Genomic DNA, 19,466 nt, shown 5'->3' on the forward strand with positions numbered 1-19,466 from the left:
ACCAAAATACTAAGTAAGGACAACTTAGAGGAGGGAATGTTCATTTGGGGCTCATGGTTTCCGAGGTATTAGTCCATAGATGGCCCACTCCCTTGCTCTGGGCCCCAGGTGAGAAAGGCCATCATGGGTGAAGGGCATGGTGAGAAGGAAACTGCTCCTGTCATAGCAGCAAGGGAGTAGAGACAGAAGGGAAGGTGCACTCTTGCAGGGCACATCCTCAGTGACCCACCTCCTCCGGCCATGCCCTGCTTGCCTACAGTTATTACCCAGTTAGTCCACCCAAAGGAAGATGGGCCAATTAGGTAACAGCTTTCATAATCTAACCACCCACCTCCAAATTTTCCTGCATTAACAGGAGCTTTTGGCAGACATCTCCAAACCATAAGAAGCCCCCAGCTCAGTTCTAATATATAGTAAGTGCTCAAAGTATGCTTGGTTACTGGGAGAGAAAGAAGCCTCCTAGACATGAAAAGCAAGGCGCTTCCCTCATTGAGGAAGAGGTGGCCATTCTTTCTCTGGAATGCTCAGCCTCTGCAGAGATGGTTTGGCATCTGTTTCTCAATCTGGAATAAATGTTCTGGATCAAGGAGTCCCATTAAAAAGCCTCTCAGAGCACTTAGGGAATTATGCTTGGGGAGTCATTCTTGGCAGCAGATAATAAATCAATCACAGCTCAATGAAAATGCTGAGTTAGAATGGGATTGCTCAGGCCAAGCTCAGAAAGGAAGCAGGGACACCCTTTCCCTTGAGACCCGAACTCTGAGACTTTTCTGTGGATTTAGGCTCTGGACTTAGAATGAGCAACTGTCTCTGTTTGCGTGGTTCAATCCCAGTTTTAGCCACTGTAAATTCTGCATCTTGGAGAACCCCTTGGTCCCAGGCAAATAGAGACAGCTGGCCACCCCAACCAATGCTCTTTTCCTCCCCTTGCCCATCAGCAGCCTCTCTGCACAACGCAGAGAGCCCTGTGTGTGCCTCCATGTGTATGTGAGCTGCACCCTGCTTCCAGCTATCATCCTGGCAGTTACCGTGGTAGCAGGGTCTAGTCTGTAGCCAGGGAAAAGAGCAAGTGGCTCCTGTCACCAATCCTAGGGACTGAATTCTGAACCTCACCACTTGCTTTGCCCCTCCCCGAGTTGGGGAAATGACAGGAAGGGAAGGGAAGAAAAGCAAATGTACCTGAAGGAGGGAGACATTGGCAAGGCTGAGTCTGAAGAGGTAGTTCCTGTGAAAACAGAAACAGAAATTGTAAGCCAAGCTGGTTCTGCAGGCAAGACCCCAGGAAGCAGCCTCCTGACCCAGGCCTCATGGGATGCCAGGACTGGGGACTGGCTACGGAGAGCCTCCGGTGGGCCCACACACAGGGGGGGCTTTACCTCCATTAGCTCATTTAACTTTCCCACAACCTTGGTGATAGATACAGGAAACTCGATTTTTGCTGTCAGGAAACAGATTGGGTCAATGGCCCAAGTCACTGAGATGGTCTATCAAGGAGTTGAGATTAAAACTCAAGTCTTGTCCACCTCCAGGCACTATGTTATATCTGCTGTTGGTTGGTCCCCAAAGGAAACTCTTGATGCCAATAAATAAAAATTAGAGGAGACCATTCTATTGGACTAAAACCTCACACTGGGTCTAAAAACCAAAACTGAGTCACTCATGCTAAAGTTCCCCATCACCAAACTGAAACTGACCTTCAGAGAAATCAGGAGAAAGAGAACAGGCACATTTCTCAAGAAGGCCAATTTCAACTTGCCATGATAGTGGAGTTGCCTCCGCCTCTCTCTCTCTCTCTCTCTCTCTCTCTCTCTCTCACACACACACACACACACACACACATACACACACACACGGTAACTTGAAGTAACCTGATGTTTACCAATCAATTTATTTCTACTGTTCTATCTCCCTGTCCTCACCTCATGAGGAAAGTAACTCTGAAACAACCAAAGTGCTTTTTGTTCTTTATTTCTGCTTTTTTTTTTAGCCCTTCTATGTAAAACCAATCTCTTTGGTTCAGCCCATTGGAGCCCTTATTCTGTTTTATGGAATGAAGTGTTACCGCATTCTAGAATCAAAAATAAAGCCAGTAAAGATCTGTAAACTAAATTGTCATAACTTGTCTCCTGACTCCTACTTTTCTCAACCACGAACCCTGTTTCTGTTCAATTTTAATCTCACAGAGCTCTTGCAGGACTCAGGCAGGCCGGCTTTCTCCTCCCTTCCCACCGCCCACACCACTTACCCTCATTTCCTGTTGTCAGTGACTGGACCTGCCTTCTGCCCAGGTCTGACCTTTCCATGACCACCTCCCCAGAAAACTCTGTCTCCTTTATTGTTATATTACTCTATTCCCCACCTCTAGGGCACGGTGTTCCGATTATTTTTGTGGTGTGGTAGTGGGGATTGAACCCAGGAGTGCTCAATAAACCCAATGAGCTACATTCCCAGCTATTTTTATTTCTTATGCTGAGGCAGGTTTTGTGAAGTTGCTTAAGCTGGTCTTGAACTTGTGATTCCCCCATCTCAGCCTCCAAAGTAAGTGGGATTACAGGTGTGTGTCACTGCCTCAGGGTTACAATAATCTTCCCCAAACACTGTTTTCATCCAGTGGCCAGCTCCTTGAAAGCCTTAAAAAATAATAATGTTGCTGCTAATAATAATAATATCAGATACTGTGTGCTCTTAAGTATTGGTGCGGCTTTGGAGTCAGAAGACTGCCACCCAGGGACTCGGAACGCCTGAGTCAGAGTGCCACAGGAAAGAGACTTCAAGTTCATGGGACAGACCCTGTGGCAGAGACAGACAGAATCCCAGGTGAGCCAATAGCTGGGGGATCTTCTGCGGGCCTCAGTGCCGGCATCTCTTCGATGAAGAACTAGTTAATGCCTGTAGTGTTTATTCCATAGGCCCACGGAGACACATTAAAGGCGTTATTAATGACAGGCAGATGTAAAATCTTGGTTTTTCCCAAAGGATCTCCTTTTTTTTTTTTCCTTCTTCTTTCTCCTTTTGGCCATTCCTCTTTGGGTTCCTGAAATTTCTAGGAATAATTACTTCAGAAGACTCTGGCTTACCTCAGCTTTGCTGAGAAGAGAAATGAGGGGAAAGTTGTGGAGTGGGCCAGAAAGGGAAGGAGGGGCCCTGCTGGAGGAGGCCAGGGGTGGAAGGGGACACCTCAGGCCAGGAGACTCCTCTCCTGGCTCTGGCTGCAGGCCCAGGCCCCACTCAGCTCCTCTGCTATCCAGGGGCTGGGCGGGGCTCACTCGAGACCTTGGCTCCAGGCCTCTGCTGTCCCTCCCAAGGCCCCACACAGGGTCTTGGCAGCGCTTCCCAGGCCCACACTCCTGGCCTGGGGACAGATGGGCGCCAGCTTAGGCTCTGGCCCAGCTGTGTGCTCAGGTGACGCAGGCAGCTGCTCACAGCTTTAACAAATTAGGGGAAACAGCGCAGCACTCGATTCATTTTTATCCCATCAAAAATCATTCATCACAGCATCTCCAAGGGCTCTTCTGGGAGCAGGAGGATGAGAACAGAGAAATCTCTGCAGTCAGACCCGCCCTCAATCCCATAGGGAACAAGGTGGGGTTATAAATGGAGAAAAAATATCCCTAGCCTGAATTTCAGGTCCAAGGGGGTCAGGAAGACAGAGAAAACATGGCTGGCAGAGAAGGAAAAAGGAATGTGCCCTAGAAAAAGAAGGAGGAGAAAAAGCAGACAAGCACCCACAGCCTCAGCTCTAGAGACATAAGTGACCAGTCCAGGATGGGCTTTCCCTGTCCATCTGAGAGCAGAGCCTGGTTCAAGGACTCAAGGGTGCCTTCAGCAGTGCAAGGGAAGCCTCTGGACACAGAAAACATAACCACTATTTACATGGGGAGGCCCCAGAGTGGATCAGGAGGAGCACTTCAGTTTCCTGGTTCATAAAATGGAAGTAATCATAAGAACTCATCTCCTGGGGTTCAGTGTAGAGAAAATAATTTACTGCCTGTGTGATTTATCACACATATGATTTACTGCATGTATGATTTATTACATAGATGCTACATAAAATAATGCCTGGCACATGGTAATTTCCAAAACACTTTTAAAAATTCATTATTTTCCCAAAATGCTTTTTCACAAGGTTCAGAGCAAGGAGTCTTCAGATGCTACCCTTTGGGTTTTAGAAAGTTCATGTATGTAAACTGGTAGAATCAGAGTGGATGGAAGGATAGCATGAATGTCAGTTTCCAGGTTACAATGTTGCCCTACAGTTAAGCAAGATGTGACCACTGGAGGAGACTGGGTGGTGAATCTCTCCATTGTTTCTTACAACTGAGCGTGAATCTATGATCATCTATGATCATCTCAAAGTAGGAAGTGAAACAATTACTTTTTTCACCATATGATAAAGTTTAGTCTCCTTTATACCTACATACATACAGATGACCCTCAGGAGGATGCAGGGCACCCCAGGAAGGGTCTGGTGTGAGGACATGGCCCTGCTTTTCCCTGGGCGCTCTTTTGTAACTTCTGAATGTTACGTCATACCACATAATGCCGGTGCAAAATAAACAGTTAATTCATATTTTTAAAAAATGAAAAGAAAATGCTTTCAGCCCCAGCTTCACAGCAGCCCTATAAGGCTGCCAGCATAGAGACTAAATCTAGGATTTACAGATGAGGAAACTGAGACTCAAAGGTCAAGTTCACCTGGAACAAAACTCCAGCTCATCTGTTCCCAGTTCAGCTCTGCTCAAGACTTGGCCTCCTTTTCACATAGCAAATGGGAGTCAGAAGCACAGAAGGCCAAAAGGCAAGGAAGGCCAGCTTCACAGAGCAGCCTAGAAAGGCCCAAACCAGGGGTGATGCCTCCCCACCCCCAGACCCACTGAATCAGGACCTCAGGGGTAGAGAGGGAAAACTAACCACCGGCGCACTCAGGGTGCATAACACAGACTCGCCCACAGGTCACTAGCCCTGGGGTTAGGAGACCTGGGTTCTGATCCCTGTGTCCTTTGTCGTTGTGCCAGATGAGGAAGGTCCCCTTTCCCTCTCAGGGCCTCTGCTTCTTATGTTTAAAATGAAACCAATCCAACCACACCAGCCAATCTCAAACTTGAGCCTGCACCAGTCACCTGGAAGGCTCGTTAAAATACAGGTTGGGGCCCTGCCCCCAAGTTTCTGATTCCAGAAGCCCAAGAGTTTGCATTTTCAACCAGATTCTAACAGCTGCAGAAGCTGCTGACTCAGGGACCCACTTTGAGACCCATAGGATAGGCCATCTCTAAGCTCCCTCCCTAATAGGATGCTGATCTAGGATTCTGAGGAACTAGCCCCCCCCCCCCACTCCACCCAGAAGAGCTCATGGGGCCTCCCTAGAGAGTTTTATCTGAACAATGAGGTTACCAGGAATAGGCCCCAAGGAAGTAAGTCCATTCATAAAAGCAGCACAAGGCTTTTGACGGGCACCCGAGGCGCAGGTGGCCAGCTGACCAGCAGGGGGCTCCTGGGCACCTTCTCTGTGCAGAGTTCCCGGGAGTTGGCTAACTAGGCAGGTCCTGGCATCACCACAGGGACAAGGGCAGGAGGTGGCCGGCAGGCATCCCTGCTCTCCCTTCTGCCAACCACTAAAGAATGTGGCTGGCTGAGATCAGGATGCCAGATAGGGTCAGGCCCTGACCCTGCCCCCCCACCCACTGACCCCCACCTGCTTCCTTCCTGGGGGGACAGACATTCATGCACAGAAAGAGTCTAACAGAGAGGACTAGAACCCAGAATGTGGGTCATCTCCAGTAGTCGTCTCTATATCCAATTCTGAGCATCCCACCCCTGGCCCCAACTCTCCTGCACCTCATTACCTGGCTCCCACGATGAGCTGGTTCCTGGAGGGATCCAGAGCGAGCTGGGAGAAATCTCGGGCTCCAGGGAAGGTGAAGTTAGAGACCCACGGCTTCAGATCTGGTGGAGGGAGAGGTAACCCTTCCGTTACTGTTGGACCAGGCCCCCCCCCCCCCCCGCTGCACCAGCCTCAGATCAGAGATGCAAAGAGGTGAAAGTCAGGGTGAAGTGGGGTAGAGGCCCCAGGATGCCTGGGTTCCACCTGCCCACCTCACAGGGTAGGCAGTCATGGGACCCTTGGTTCAGAGGAAGTCTCCACCCTCCCCACAAATGCACAAAGGGACACCTGTAACTGCCCTCGACTCCCCCTTGTCCTCAGCGGCCACACCAGTACACACTGGCGTGCCCTGTCTGTTCTAACTCCAGACTGTCCCCTAACTCCATCTACTTCTTTCTCTCTGGACCCGACTCCCGCACACAAGCCGTCATCATCTCTTGCCTGGACTGGTGCCAGAAGCCTCCTGACCAGCCTGGCTTCCACTCCTGCCCCCTTTAATCTATTTCTCAAAGGCAACCAGAACAATCTTGCGAGTATGCTATGTCACTCTGAACCTTGGATCCCACCCCAGCTCCTTAGGAGAAGTCTTGACTCCTCTGGGAATCCATTGTCCTCCCAAGTTAAATGCCTAATGATCCATTATTTAGGGATAAACAAAACAAAACAAAACAAAACAAAACAAAAAAACGATATTTCATCTCTCCCTCAAACTCTTCACCCTGGTCACATTAAACACTTCACATACCTCCAAATCTATCCCATAAGAGCCTGCAAACCTTTGCACCTCTCCTCTCCCTTGATGGAATAGTTCCTATCACGCCCCACCCCACCTCCTCCAAGAAGCCCTCCTGGACTCCAGGGGCTCCTTCTGCTTTAGTGCCATCCTAACCCTATCACTCTGTGCATCTACCCTTGGGGTTTCTCCCGGGGCCTGGACAGATCTTACTTCTTGTATATCCAGGCTCAGCCCTGCACCTCCTGCTGTTTGAATGAATGTATTTATATCCCTCAACTTCTACGAGGAAAGACAGGGTTTCAGACAAGATTCTGCAGAGATGGGAGGAATGGAGGGTGGGCTGTCAGTGTCCACCCCTGTTTTAAAAGAAGGTTCTTCCTAGCCAAAGCCAAAGCCTTAACTTTTCAAATGAATTGAATGGGCAGAGTGGTCTCTGGGAGGGCACGCCTAAGCTCTGCCAGCTGACTTTTCCTCCTTCAAGAGACCCACTGCTCCGAGCTTGGCCCACGACAGCTTAATATTTTTGCTCAGCCCATGCCTCAAAGCTGGGAGGGAACTGGCACCTGTGAGGGGAGAGCAGTGATGTCCGTGGGGGGTGGAGGTGAAGGGGAATAGGAGGCAATGCGCTCTCACAGCACACCAGCTACTGGCTCTCATAAGGCCCAGAGGAGGGCGTGTGTGCGTGTGTGTGTGTGTGTGTGTGTGTGTGTGTGTGTGTGTGTGTGTAGTAATCCAAGGGAAATAAATCATTGCTCATTATCCCTCCACTACAGAGTAAAAGCAGCCCTTCATTTCTGCACGACAGGCAAACACTTAATCGCTCCCTGGAGAACTGGAGGTTTTTCGAGTTGGATGTTTTTCAGAAAACTGTGATACGCACAATTTTAAAAAGAAGAAATTCTGCAGCAAAAAGAAGCAAATTCCTCAGGGCTGCCCCTGCTCCCAGCAGGTGACTGTGGGTTGACAGAACCATCATAGAGCCTCAATGGCATTTGGGTAATAGGCAAAAGGAGTCGATCTTAAGTCCAGTGGGTGGGACTTTAGCTGATCTCAGGGCCACTCTTGAAATCCTGTAGGATGTTGTATTACCTTAGAGACTAAACCAAGGGCCCTCCCTCTCCAGGAAGACCTCCTGGGTTATGACCTCTCCACTCTGATTGTATTTTGTTCCACATTCTCTCCTACCTTTTATGTTCCACTCACACTGTATATTACTGTCACAGTGAATGTGCCCATGTTGTGAGTGTGTGTGTGTGTGTGTGTGTGTGTGTGTGTGTGTGTGTAAGGAGGTTTGCCTGTCCCCATCAGACCAGGTGTTCCCTATCAGTGGCAAATAGGTTATACTTTAATTCTCTCCTGCTGACGGGAGCATTCCAGATGTGGACAGCTGGGTGGGGGAGGAGGTGGCATGGCCAGTCCACACCAAATACTTCATCTGGGGACTTAGCTCAGTCTTCACTCAGGTTTTTTTTTCCCCCCAGGAAGGAGGGAAGGAAAGGAAACAGAGCCAGAGCGGTAGACAATGGGGACAGTGGGGTTGGGGGCCTCTTCTAGTGTCTGTCTCTCCCCTGAAGCCCCTCGGGAAGGCACATGGCAAATGGAAAGGGGTGAGGGGGGAGAGAGTGGCCGGGCGCAGCGCCGCGGTCCCGGGGGAGCCTTGGGAAGGGAGCCAGCCTCCTCTTATTAAACAGGCAAAGGGACCAGAGGGAAGGCTGTCTTTAAAACACCAAGCACGTCCTGAGCTCCGTGTGCAGCAAAGGCTTTGGACGGCGACTTTAAGAGAAAAATGACATTCTCCATGACGCGCCTGTGATTTTAATTATAGTCAATTCAATTACCCACTTTGTGGATTAACCACTTCCAGTGTTAACTTCAGACTGGCTTCTCCCGGCCTCCTAGAAAGGACAGGCGGTGGCAAGCGGAACAATACGCAGGCCACGGAGAAACACAGGTGGGCCCCCTTAACAGAAACCCAGGGGAGAGCATTTAACCTTACAAACAGAAAACCCGCCAGTCAGACTCTGGAACTGGCAGCTCCTCTAGGGTACTCAGGGGTTATTCACAGATCCGTCAGGTGTCAGGGGACAGGGAAACTCACAGCTGCAAGGTGGGAGGCCTGCCACTCAGTGAGGACTGAAGGGAAACGGCTGGGGGTCTGGGCTGGGTCAATGCAACTGTCCAGAACCAGCAGGGCCTCGTCACTCACCCCTTGTGAACCGAGTCCCTACTGTGTGATCAGCCGTGCTAGAGATGCAAGGGGACCCAAGAAACAGTCCTGATTCCAGGCCAGCAGCCCTGGGGGACCAAAGGCCACCTTTAAGAAACGACATGAGGTAACTGAGTTCCCACAGGAAATACCCTTCCCTTTCTAAGCCCACAGCCTGGCTCTGTGCCGGGCACCACCCAGGCCCACAAAAATTTGGTGAGCCCAGCATGTGCAAGGGCCTACGTTTGATCCCTGCACCCCACCCCCGCCCCACAAATGATAATTTGGTGAATGAATAGGAAAACCCAAAGCTGTCAGAATGGGGAAGTGGAGGGTGGAGTGGGAAGTCAGATTTGTCTAGTTCACAGCTCAAGATCAAAATAGTCTCAGGGAACCCAGGCACTCAGGCTCTCCCACCTACCCGCACCACATACACACACAATTTGCCCTGACACAGACCAGGAAATGGTCCATTAGGAGCTGTCACAGGGGCCCCCCAACAGCCCTAGGAATTCTGTTCCTTCTGTCCCCTCACTTTAGTGACAACCACCAGCACTCCAGGGGCCATCAGATATCTGAGGGTATGTGCATTCTGCAGGCTTAGGACATTGCTAATTGCCTATAATCCACTTAAGGCTCCAAAGCTTCACTGCAGAAAAGACAGCTGGAAAGTTTCCCACTTGGAGAAGGGAAGTGGAGCCCACACTTTCAAAGTGCCCCCAGCCTCCCCACCCAGGAAGCCCCCAACTCCCATCCTTGCGGCCCCTTCTATCCCTCAAATCCCACTCCAGCCTTAGAGTACTGATTGCTTTCTCTGCTCTGGTTTCCATCTCATGGGGCCCTACTGACCAGGTGGAATCCCATAGGACAGGGTTGTATGTCCTCCTGTCCAGGGCACGGGAGAGGAGAGTACCTGATTGATTGCTCTATCACAGGCCGTGGAGTCAGGAGACAGACCTACCTTGAGGTTCTGCTCTGAGTCTTCCAGCCCTCACGCCTCAGTCTTCCCGTTTGTAAAAGGAGGTGACAATCTCCTTGCCCTGCTGGCTCTCCCCAGTGGAGTTAATATGAGGAGTAGGCCAGTGTTGATCAGACTCAAGAACCCAGGGACCCTGGACACTATGCCTGCAGATTCCAGCATGAGCCACGGCCACCTAGATGGTAGATCCTGAAGTTTGAATGTGATCGTAGCACAACTAGAGACTCTCAAACTGGTTAATGGGAGAACATCCAGGCCTCCCTGGTGTCTGTGTTTTGCTTTTTGGATTATCATCACATGTATATACTAATTTTAGAAATCATGAAGAACTTATGGACCCTTTGGAATATGTCCAGTGATTCACAAATCCCAGTTTGGGAAACACTTTAATAGGATACTCCCACGCTCTCCCTTGACACACAGGGCCCCCTTTCCGTGGGGGTTCCCAGGACTCCAAAGCCAGGCATCCCTGCAGCTGACTTAGAGCAAGAAGGAAGCCTTCCAGAGCTCTCCAGGCAATTCCTAGTGAGTGGCTCCTCTGTATCCTCCCCTACAGAAGCCAAGGAACGGAGCCGATGCTTCCAGAACAGCACTGAGAACACCACCAAATCTTGCCACTCTCACCTGAAGCCCGTATGACTTCATTCTCTAACTAAAGAATCCCAGCAAAAGACTACACTGGCCCCAGGAGGTGAATGAAGGGCCTGAATAAATTACCTGGAGACAAAAATCAGACCCCTCCCGCCCAATGTTACCTGTTCTTCTTAAAATATCTATCAGATGATGAGTCTCAGTACCCTAACAGGAAATGAACATCCCCGGGGCTTCCAGCAGCTGGGAAGACCCTGCTGAGGCCTGACCTCCTTTCTGACTTTGGGACAACCCTGTGGGATGCTCTCACCCTCAAAGGCCACGGTAGGGTGCTCCTTCAAGCCGCACAGCTGCTGCTCACCGCTGGACTCATTGGAGACCTCCTGGGAGCTGGAGAGGTGGGATACCAGCAGGGTGAGGCTGGGCAGCAGCAGAAAGATGACCAGGGGTCTTGGTGCCACCATGGTGGACGCCTCTGCGGTCCCAGCTCCTGGAGACAGGCTGAGGAGAGGACCTGAAATGCAAAACTCAGTCTCACCAAGTGTTCCCTCCATCAAGGCCCACTTCTCTCAATTTCCTTTAAAGACCCCCCACAGGGTTTTTTAAAGATAAATTGGTATTGTATTTATGTTATTCAGAGTTTACTAGTAATAGAAAGTTATAGATCATATCTTGAAAGCTAATTTTCCTTGTAATGGTATTCTGGACAAAATTGACAAATTATAGAGATTTTCCTATTATGATCCCAAATGGTTTAAAATTAGTTTTAATGATAGAGGTGGTATTTAAGAGATTTTAATAAATAGAACTGGGGTAATAGGTAGCCATTTGTAAAAACAAAACAAAACTTAAACCCAAGACCTCACACCCTATACTAGGAAAAATTGCAATTGGATAAAAGATTTAAATGTTAAGGATAAAACCATAAAAGTACTAGAAGAAAATTTGGGCAGAATCCTTTGTATTTTAGAATGAAAAACCATGACTCAAGATCCAGAATCCATTAACAACTCTGACTACATTAAAAGCACAAACTTATGTATGATTATGTAACAACGAGCCCTACTATTGTGTATAATTATAATGCACCAACTTTAAACAATGGGAAAAAGCACAAACCTGTGCATGTCCCCCTCTCCCGAAATAATAACATTAAGTAAAATCAAAAGGCAAATGACAAATTGAAAAAAAATTGCAATTCTTATTACAAACCAGAGACTAATATTCCTAACATATAAAGAACTCCTCAGAACCAAAAAGAAAAAGACCAAGAATTCAGTAGGAAAGTGGGTAAAAAATATAAATACAAACAGGGCTTAAAATACAAATGACACTTAACTTCACTCATAAGAAGAGCAGTACCAATTAACACTTAGGCTTCTCAACTATCAAGATAACAAAAATCCAAGTTAGTCAACCACATTTTTTTTTTTTGCTGAATTTGTGGGGAAAGGGGCTAGTGTGTGCAAAATGGCATATCCCCGTGGAAGGTAGCCTGGGAGTATCTGGCAAAACTGCCCATGCATTTACCATTGACCCAGTAACCTATTTTGGAGGACTAGGCTTGTCATCCTCAAAGTGAGGAGTCTGTAGACAAGTGTGGCTTCACAGTGTAATGGCTCTCAGTGAGATGGTTGCAGATATGTGACAGTCAGGTGCTGGGGTCATAGTGCAGTGGTAGAGCACCTGCCTGGCGTGTGTAAGGCACTGTGTTCAATTCTCAGCACCACATATAAATAAATATTCATTGACAACTAAAAAAATGAAAAATAAAGAAAGTGAAGATCAGTATTTAAAACCTTTATAGTAATTAAAGTAATGTTTATGTGTATTAAAAATATTTGGAGCTCAGGGTACAACTTGGGGGTAAAATGCTTGCATAGCTTGCATGAAGCTCTGGCATGATCCCTGGCACTGCCAGAGAGAGAGAGAGAGAGGAGAGAGAAAGAGAGAGAGAGAGAGAGAAAGAGAGAGAAAACAGAATATTCGGGCTTGCATTTTGCATGTTGTTTTTTCAATTCTCTTCTCTAGTAATTTACTTTTATTGAATTTTACATAAGTATCCATCTGCGACAGATTGCAAATTGAAAAATCAAACTTGCTCTGTCACCACAGATAGTTAGGAGCAAAAATAGACTACAGAGGCACCTGCACATGTGCAAAGTGACTTATATATGAGATTATTCACTGTGGCAATCTTTGAAATGATAGAAAGACAAAAAAAAAAAAACACCCAAATATCTAAAAACAGGCTGCTTAATTAAGCTATGGTGCATCTTTTAATGGAGTACTATGCAGCTGTGAAAAGAATGATTTTCTCTTCTATGAAATGAAAGGTTGGACTAGATCAGGGGCTTCTGACAAGGCATGAAATGAATCAGAATCACTTCCTCTGGGGGAAGAGGCCTGGGTTGGCAGGTGAGGGTTCCAAAGGTGAGATCCAAAGGACCAGAAGCCCCTGTGGTTGCTTCCCACTCCAGGACCTTTGCTCCTAACTCTTCCTCTCTCTTCTACCTCCCTCCAGGTCTGGAAAATAACAGTGAGATTCTTTTCCTCCTGCCTAAGGCTCCCCGTGAGTGTGAAATGGGTTGATATTCATCATTTGACTTGCTGCAAGACCTCAAGGAAATAACACAGACACAGCTGGTCTACCCTGCCCTGTCTAGCACCCCATAAGGAATTAGTTCCCATAACCCCTCTTTGATCCCCTCATCCTCAGGCACAAACACACACATTCTCTGCACTCCCCAGAAGAGCCTGGCCACTCCTCTCGGTAGACACACAGAGAAGTTGAGTCCAAACTTTTTCACACTGTCACACAGAGTTTGTCTTGGTGCTAGGCAGAGTCTTCTTGCCATATGGGGTTTGGCTCTTCTGTCTCAGCCTCGGTGCCCACCATAATTCTTCCCCAACACTGGTCCTTGACCTCTCAAACAGGGCCACAGGAAGTGGAGAACAGGGTACCAAAGGGTAAGAGCCACCTTCTAGAGCCAAACAACCTGAGGTCAAATCCCAGCTCTTCTTCTTACTAACTGTGTGACTCTGAGAAAAGTACATAACCTCTCCCTGCCATAATTTCCCCAAATTGGGAATGATAATGACAATAACCATTTCACCAGCAGCTGTGAGGATTACAGGAGTCACTGCCATTAAAAGACCTAGAACAGTTCCCCACAGAGAGTGAGCAATCAACTAGTGTGAGCCGACCTGCTGCGGGCGGGAGGGGGACACGGGAGGGTTCCCTTGGGCCCTTTGACATTGTGCTGGATACTTCCATTGGCACCTCCAAGTCTGCTCTCTCCTTCCAGAGACCCCTGCATGGACTGCATCCAGGCCTCCTTTTCCTCCATCTGGGTTTGACCAATGGAGCTGGAGGAGAAAGCAGTGGGAGTTGGCTCCATCCCCTTCAGGCCAGGGCTCCCATGTGCTCCTGTGCTTCTAGGTTTCCCAAACTCTCCCTCCCCTTCCCTTCAGAACCAGGGGTGGTACCACCGCCCCCCCCCCTCCAGTTACCAGCCCCAGGTACTGCACAGTGAGCATCCTATATGGTCCCCTGCCACCTTCCATACCCTGTGAGCTCACCTTCTGCACCCTGCGGGGAGCCTTCTGATACAACACATCATCAGGAACTCAAATTTCATCCTTTGAGATCTTGGCTTGGGCTTTTCTCCCATTAACCCCCAAGGACATCTAAGCTGGCAAGACACCTGTCCTCCCTCATCATCCTCAGCCCTCCCCTCCCCCACTCTCCCCTCCCAGGCTTCCCTTCCTCCCACCCAGGTCTGACTACCAGAGCCTAGGAGACACAGGGCTGGCACTCTGGGACCAGATCCTGAGCCCAGGGGCTTGAATTAAAAGAACATCCTTGGCCCCTTCTCCTCCTTGAGTCCCCTAAGTCCTGCACCAGAAGTTCCATTCTCATTATGGTGTTTATGTAAATATGTCCTCCAAGTCCTTCCTGAATCAATAATTGCTAAATTAATATCAGTATGTCCACCTGGGCCTCAGCACAGCATGTCTGTCTGCTGTTTCTGAAGAGAAAGGACTCAGGGGACATGGTGGGGGCAGGGCAGGGAGAAGGTCAGGTCCTGGATCCGGGATCTCCTCTCCTCAGTTACCTTCCCTCTGGGTGAGGGAGGAGAAAGAGAGAGGCACCTGGACACGCACACAGCACACCCCAGAGTTATCCAGAGGCTGCAGGCCACAGGAAAAGCCTGTACTCAGGTCAGGGTCCCCGTCATCAGGAGCTGGAGACTCACACTTGGACCTATTTTGCCATCACTTCAAGGACCTCCTTCCCTCTTGCAAGAGAGGCAGTGAGCCCTAAGAGGGGTGGGAAGCAGGGTCAGAGGAGCAGAGCAGCTAGGAAGGGGCTGAAGTGTGGGGTGCCGATGGCCAGGGCACAGTGAGCCAGGGCGGGTGGCTTAGCAGATTTCAGCAGAACCAGGGTGGGGGGACACCCTAAGAAAAGAGTGGACAATTCTCACATCACTGAGTGGTACCAGGCCTGACCTTTTGGATTTTATTTTTATTGTTGTTTTGGTACCGGGGACTGAACCCAGGGACACTCTACCACTGAGCTACATCTCCAGCCCTTCTTACTTTTTGAGACAGAGTCTCACTTGAACTTGTGATCCTTCTGCCTCAGCCTCTGGAGTAGCTGAGATTACAGACATGCACCACTATGCCTGACAAAGCTCTAGATTGTGTGTGTGTGTGTGTGTGTGTGTGCAAGTGCATATGTGTAGGGATGACTTTTCAACTTCCAAGAATTCCCCATCTTTGGAAATTATCTGCCCTGAGTCTGTGGCCAAAGGGGTGGGCCTCAGCAGTCTTTCTGTACCACGTGATCCCCACCCCACACTGATGCATCAGGGTAGGCATGTGATATAAATAGACCAATCATGTGCTCTCTCATAGCAATTTGGGAGCACAACCCCAAGTCAGTCTTTGCTAAAGAAACTAGAAGGGAGCTGGAGGGTGGTCCTCTTCCACAGGCCATGTAGATTAGAACAATCTGAAGATAGAGACCGGTGACAGGAGACGGGAGAAACTGTCTGGGATGCTGACAGCCTTGAGTTCCTAGTTCTGGCCCTTTCCTGAGGTCTGGCAACATTCTACTTGCGTGAGCCACCCCCTCCAGGTCTGATAACATGGAAGTGAGAGGGCTGCCCGTGGGGAGAAGGTCCTGTTCTTGCTTGAGCCAGCTGGGTTGTATCTGAGCAGGACTTGCCAGGGCGCTGCCTCTTGTGCGTGTGTTCTTGCTGCCCTCCTTTGTGGAGCACTCTCTTCACCATTGAGGGGCAGGGCATGTGTCCTGTGGAGACCTCTCCTGTCCTCCAAACAGAGGTGGCCAGTGAGGAAGGTGAGAGGTGCCTGAGGAAGCTGCGAGGCGGGTATGGGTTTCCATTAGCCGTGTGCTCTTTAACCTCCAGAGAAGGATGGTGGTGCAGGAAGGCAGACGCAGGCCGCCTGATGACACAGAGTCAGCTCTCCTCTGCCTACCTCCAGCCTTCTTTCCCAGACTTGACTCTTTTTTTTTTCTTTCCTGATTCTGGGCTTTGAACCCAGGTCCTCGAGCAGGCTAAGCACATGCTCTACCATGAGCCCTGCATTTCTGTGCCTCTCATTTCTTTGTCTATAAAGTGGGGGAAATAACAACCATCTCTAGGAGTTGTTGCAGGATTAAATAAATTATTTTGTTGAACAGCTTGGAATAGCACCTGCCCTGAAGTTCGCGCCGACTGTCATTATTATTACTAGAGATGAATACACCCCTAATTTGTTTAAACGCTATTTTTTTTCAGGTCTCAATTATCATTAGACAAACACCATTTCTATCCAAATACGGCTTGGTTTCTTATACTTACATTATAAGTATAAGAATATACAAATATTCCTAAGACAAATAAAAATTTCTATTTCTAATAAGTGTGCCTGATCTGATGTTAAAACAATCTCCCTTTCTCCACCAGCAGAGCATAGCAAGAAGCCATCCAATTTTCCTGATGGTTATACAGTACAACAGAAAGCCCCGAGCTTGGGAGAATGCAAAAGCAGGGTGCAAAAGTCTCAGGTCATCACCTCTGACTAAGACTAATAATTCCTTGCCTTAGAAAGAATGCTTTGAAGCGCAGAGTAGGCCTATTATAGAACCCATTCCTGTAAGTTGATTGGTATAGACAAAACATTCAGCCAACTACCATTCATTTCTATGATACTTCACTGAGAACTGAACACCTACTATGTGCCAGGCCCTATACAGTGGGGAAGCAGAGATGGAGAAGCTCAAATGACAAAAGCGTGCTCCCTGCCTGCAAGGAGCTTATAGTTTAATGGTGTGTCCATGAAGGGCAGGGGCAGTGACCTGGGACCTGGGGTCACAGGGGACACAGTCTGTCTTCACTCTGTCTCTGGCTGCTTGTCACTGGCACAGTGGTGGCAGGGTGCTCTGGGAGTCGGGGAAGGCAGTGCGGCACCAGCTGACTCCAGCTATTTTGGGAAACCCTGAGACACCAGGAAAGCACTTTCCCGAATCTTAGGCCAGAGCTTCTCTTGCTTTTGCTGACGCTGCTGTCCCAATTCCTTGGGTCCTTGCTTTGGGTCACTCCAACGGAGCCTGGAGGCACGGGAGGCGTGTGCTTGTGTGAGAGAGAAGGCACCCCAACGCAGGCACCCTGGAGGGCTGCTCGCCTGCTCTGGGACTTCTCCAGGGCTTGTTTTCCCTGCACAGATAGTAAGAGGAGGATTGGCTGGAACCCGGGGAAGGGGTGAAGTCTCAGAGGGATAGTGAGGGAGAGCGAGGGAAGGGCAGACAGCCAGGCCAGGCCAGTCGGGAGGCCCAGTTTGAGGACCTCTGCCCTTCATGCTGCGGTGAAGGATGAGGGAGACAGAGACTCGGAGTGTGTGTTAGCGCTGTATCCCCCCACAGCACAAACTGGCCCCCAATAGGCTCTCCTTGAACAACCATGCCCTCCCCTGCTTTCCAGAGGGCCCCTCCAGCATGAGGAGGAATGAGGGGTCCGGGAGGTCCCAGCTCTGCAGCAGTTCACAGCCCAGTGAGACCAAAGCATTGGAAGATCAGCAGGAGAAGCTGATGAGGGGGTCCTATGGGGTATAAGATGCCATGTGGAAATGGAAGTGAGAGGGCTGCCCGTGGGGAGGAGGCCTGAGATGCCCATAGTAGAAGGCAGACCTCAAACAGGGCCTTGCTTCCCCAGCCCAGGGCCAAGGACATTCAGACTGAGGGGACAGCATGGGCAAAGACTTGGCCCTGGACGTCCTGAGATAATCCACAGAAGCTGGCGATGTGGGCAGAGGGAGAAGAGTCTGGAAACTGGGGCCAAGTTCATGGTGAGACTTAAGAACAAATCTAAAGCTCCGGAACGTTTTTTGTTTGTTCGTTTGTTTCCTGCAGTGCAGGAGGACCCAGGGATAGTTGGGGACACTGGAAGGACACAGTCAAGTCTGAACATTAGAAAGTCAGATGGCAATAGGCATTGGGAGGGAGGGGTAGAGTAGGCTGCTTGTCCTAAGGCACTCGAATTGGAACTGGGCACTTTCTCATTCAAGAGAGCCCAGTGTCACACTCAAAACATGGGTAGATCTCTTGTACCCATTTTGGAGGATGTACCAGCTCTGATGCAGGGCTGGGCCCCGTAGAGGCAAGGAGAAGGGAACTGGAGGCCCAGGTCAGAGGCTGTGTTGGCCATGAAACTGTACCCAGACAGGAACAGGAGTACCCCTCAAATTGCTGCTGACAGGAAGGCCCCCTTCCAGAGCAAGCAAGGACCTCTTCTCTTTTTAGAGGGAAAAAAAATAATGTTACCAAACGAAAAAAGACAACTTATAATCCTAAAGATAACGGTTCAAGTAAAAACGACTAAAGCAGATTGAGCACACTCCTGTCACTGTACTGAGCTCTTGACCTGCAAGATATCATGGCAAATTTGTAAGAAAGCTGCTCACAATGGAGTTTCATTCAGTCATAAAGAAGAATGAAATCATATCATTTGCAGGAAAATGGATGGAACTTGAGAACATTGTATTAAATGACATCAACCAAACCAGAAGGTCAAGGGTCCTAAGTTTTCTATCATATGTGGATAAAAAGGAAAAGAAAGGCCGAGGGGGGAGCAGTCTCATGAAAATCAAAGAGAGATCAGTAGAATAGAGGAAAAGAAGAGGTGGAGGAGGAGGGGAGGGAAAGGAGAAATACTGGGGAATGATATCGGCCAAGTTATATTGTTCTGTTATGTTAACATGTACGAATGTTAACAACAAATCCCAGCATTGTGAACAACTATAATGCGCCAATTAAAACTATGAAAAAAAAAAAAAAGAAAGCTGCTAATCATTCTCAGTTGACAGAGAAGAAAGACAGGTGATTGAGACGGGGGCGGGGGGGGGGAGGGGGGGGGCCACTGGCCATAGGTCCCAGCACCAGTGAACAATGGAGCTGGGATGTGAACCCCATAGTGTGGGCCACTCCACTCTAAGGACACACTGGCCCTGATCCTGTGGACACCTTCCACAGCCCTGGCCCCACATCTCTACAGGCAGCCTTCGGAGTTTAATTTGGTTTCCTGAGTGGGCTTTCTTTGCAGGGAGAGTGCTTTCTGGCTACAAATTATTAAACTGACTTCCTGTTGCAAATCAGCCTCCTGTGAGTTTAGACTGTGGGAGCCACTTTTTCCAGATCCTGAGAGGCCCTGGAGAAACAAATTCCAGAGGTTCCCGATGGACAGCCTAGGGCAGAGTCCAGAGTGGGAGCCAGCCTGCTGACCGCCACCCCAGCCCAGGCCCAAGAGCCAGGTCCCAGGGTGGGTAGGAGTGAAGGACATGCTTCCTCTGGTCCCCACCCCAAGCTCTACCCAGGAAGATTTGGGGGAAAGGACCTCAGGCGGGTCCTCCTCTCGGGGACCCCTCCCTCCTGGCCTCCACTCAAATTCTCTACTTGGCTGCTTTCCTGGGAAGGGGGGAGAAAAAGAGAAGGAAAAGAAAAGAGGAAATAGAGGGGAAACCCAGAGTGGCGAAGAATGTATCCGTCTGTGGTTTGGCAGCAGGGGAAGGT

At 49.2% G+C, this 19,466-nt stretch overlaps 1 protein-coding gene across 2 annotated transcripts in view; it reads right to left on the minus strand.

Annotated features, from left to right (window-relative positions):
* SEMA5B (semaphorin 5B) overlaps positions 1–19,466 on the minus strand; it is a 116,181-nt gene that overhangs the window by 29,424 nt on the left and 67,291 nt on the right. For both annotated transcript variants that reach the window (XM_081302806.1, XM_081302805.1), the window contains exons 2-4: positions 10,704–10,907; positions 5,844–5,943; positions 1,180–1,225 (exon numbers count right to left, since the gene is read on the minus strand). In XM_081302806.1, coding sequence (XP_081158932.1) covers positions 1,180–1,225; positions 5,844–5,943; positions 10,704–10,857 — 300 coding nt within the window. In that variant the 5' untranslated portion in view covers positions 10,858–10,907. The remainder of the gene's footprint in view (positions 1–1,179; positions 1,226–5,843; positions 5,944–10,703; positions 10,908–19,466) is intronic.

This window comes from Spermophilus citellus, assembly GCF_964194105.1.
Source record: "Spermophilus citellus genome assembly, chromosome: 7".
In the NCBI taxonomy this organism is placed as follows: domain Eukaryota; kingdom Metazoa; phylum Chordata; class Mammalia; order Rodentia; family Sciuridae; genus Spermophilus; species Spermophilus citellus.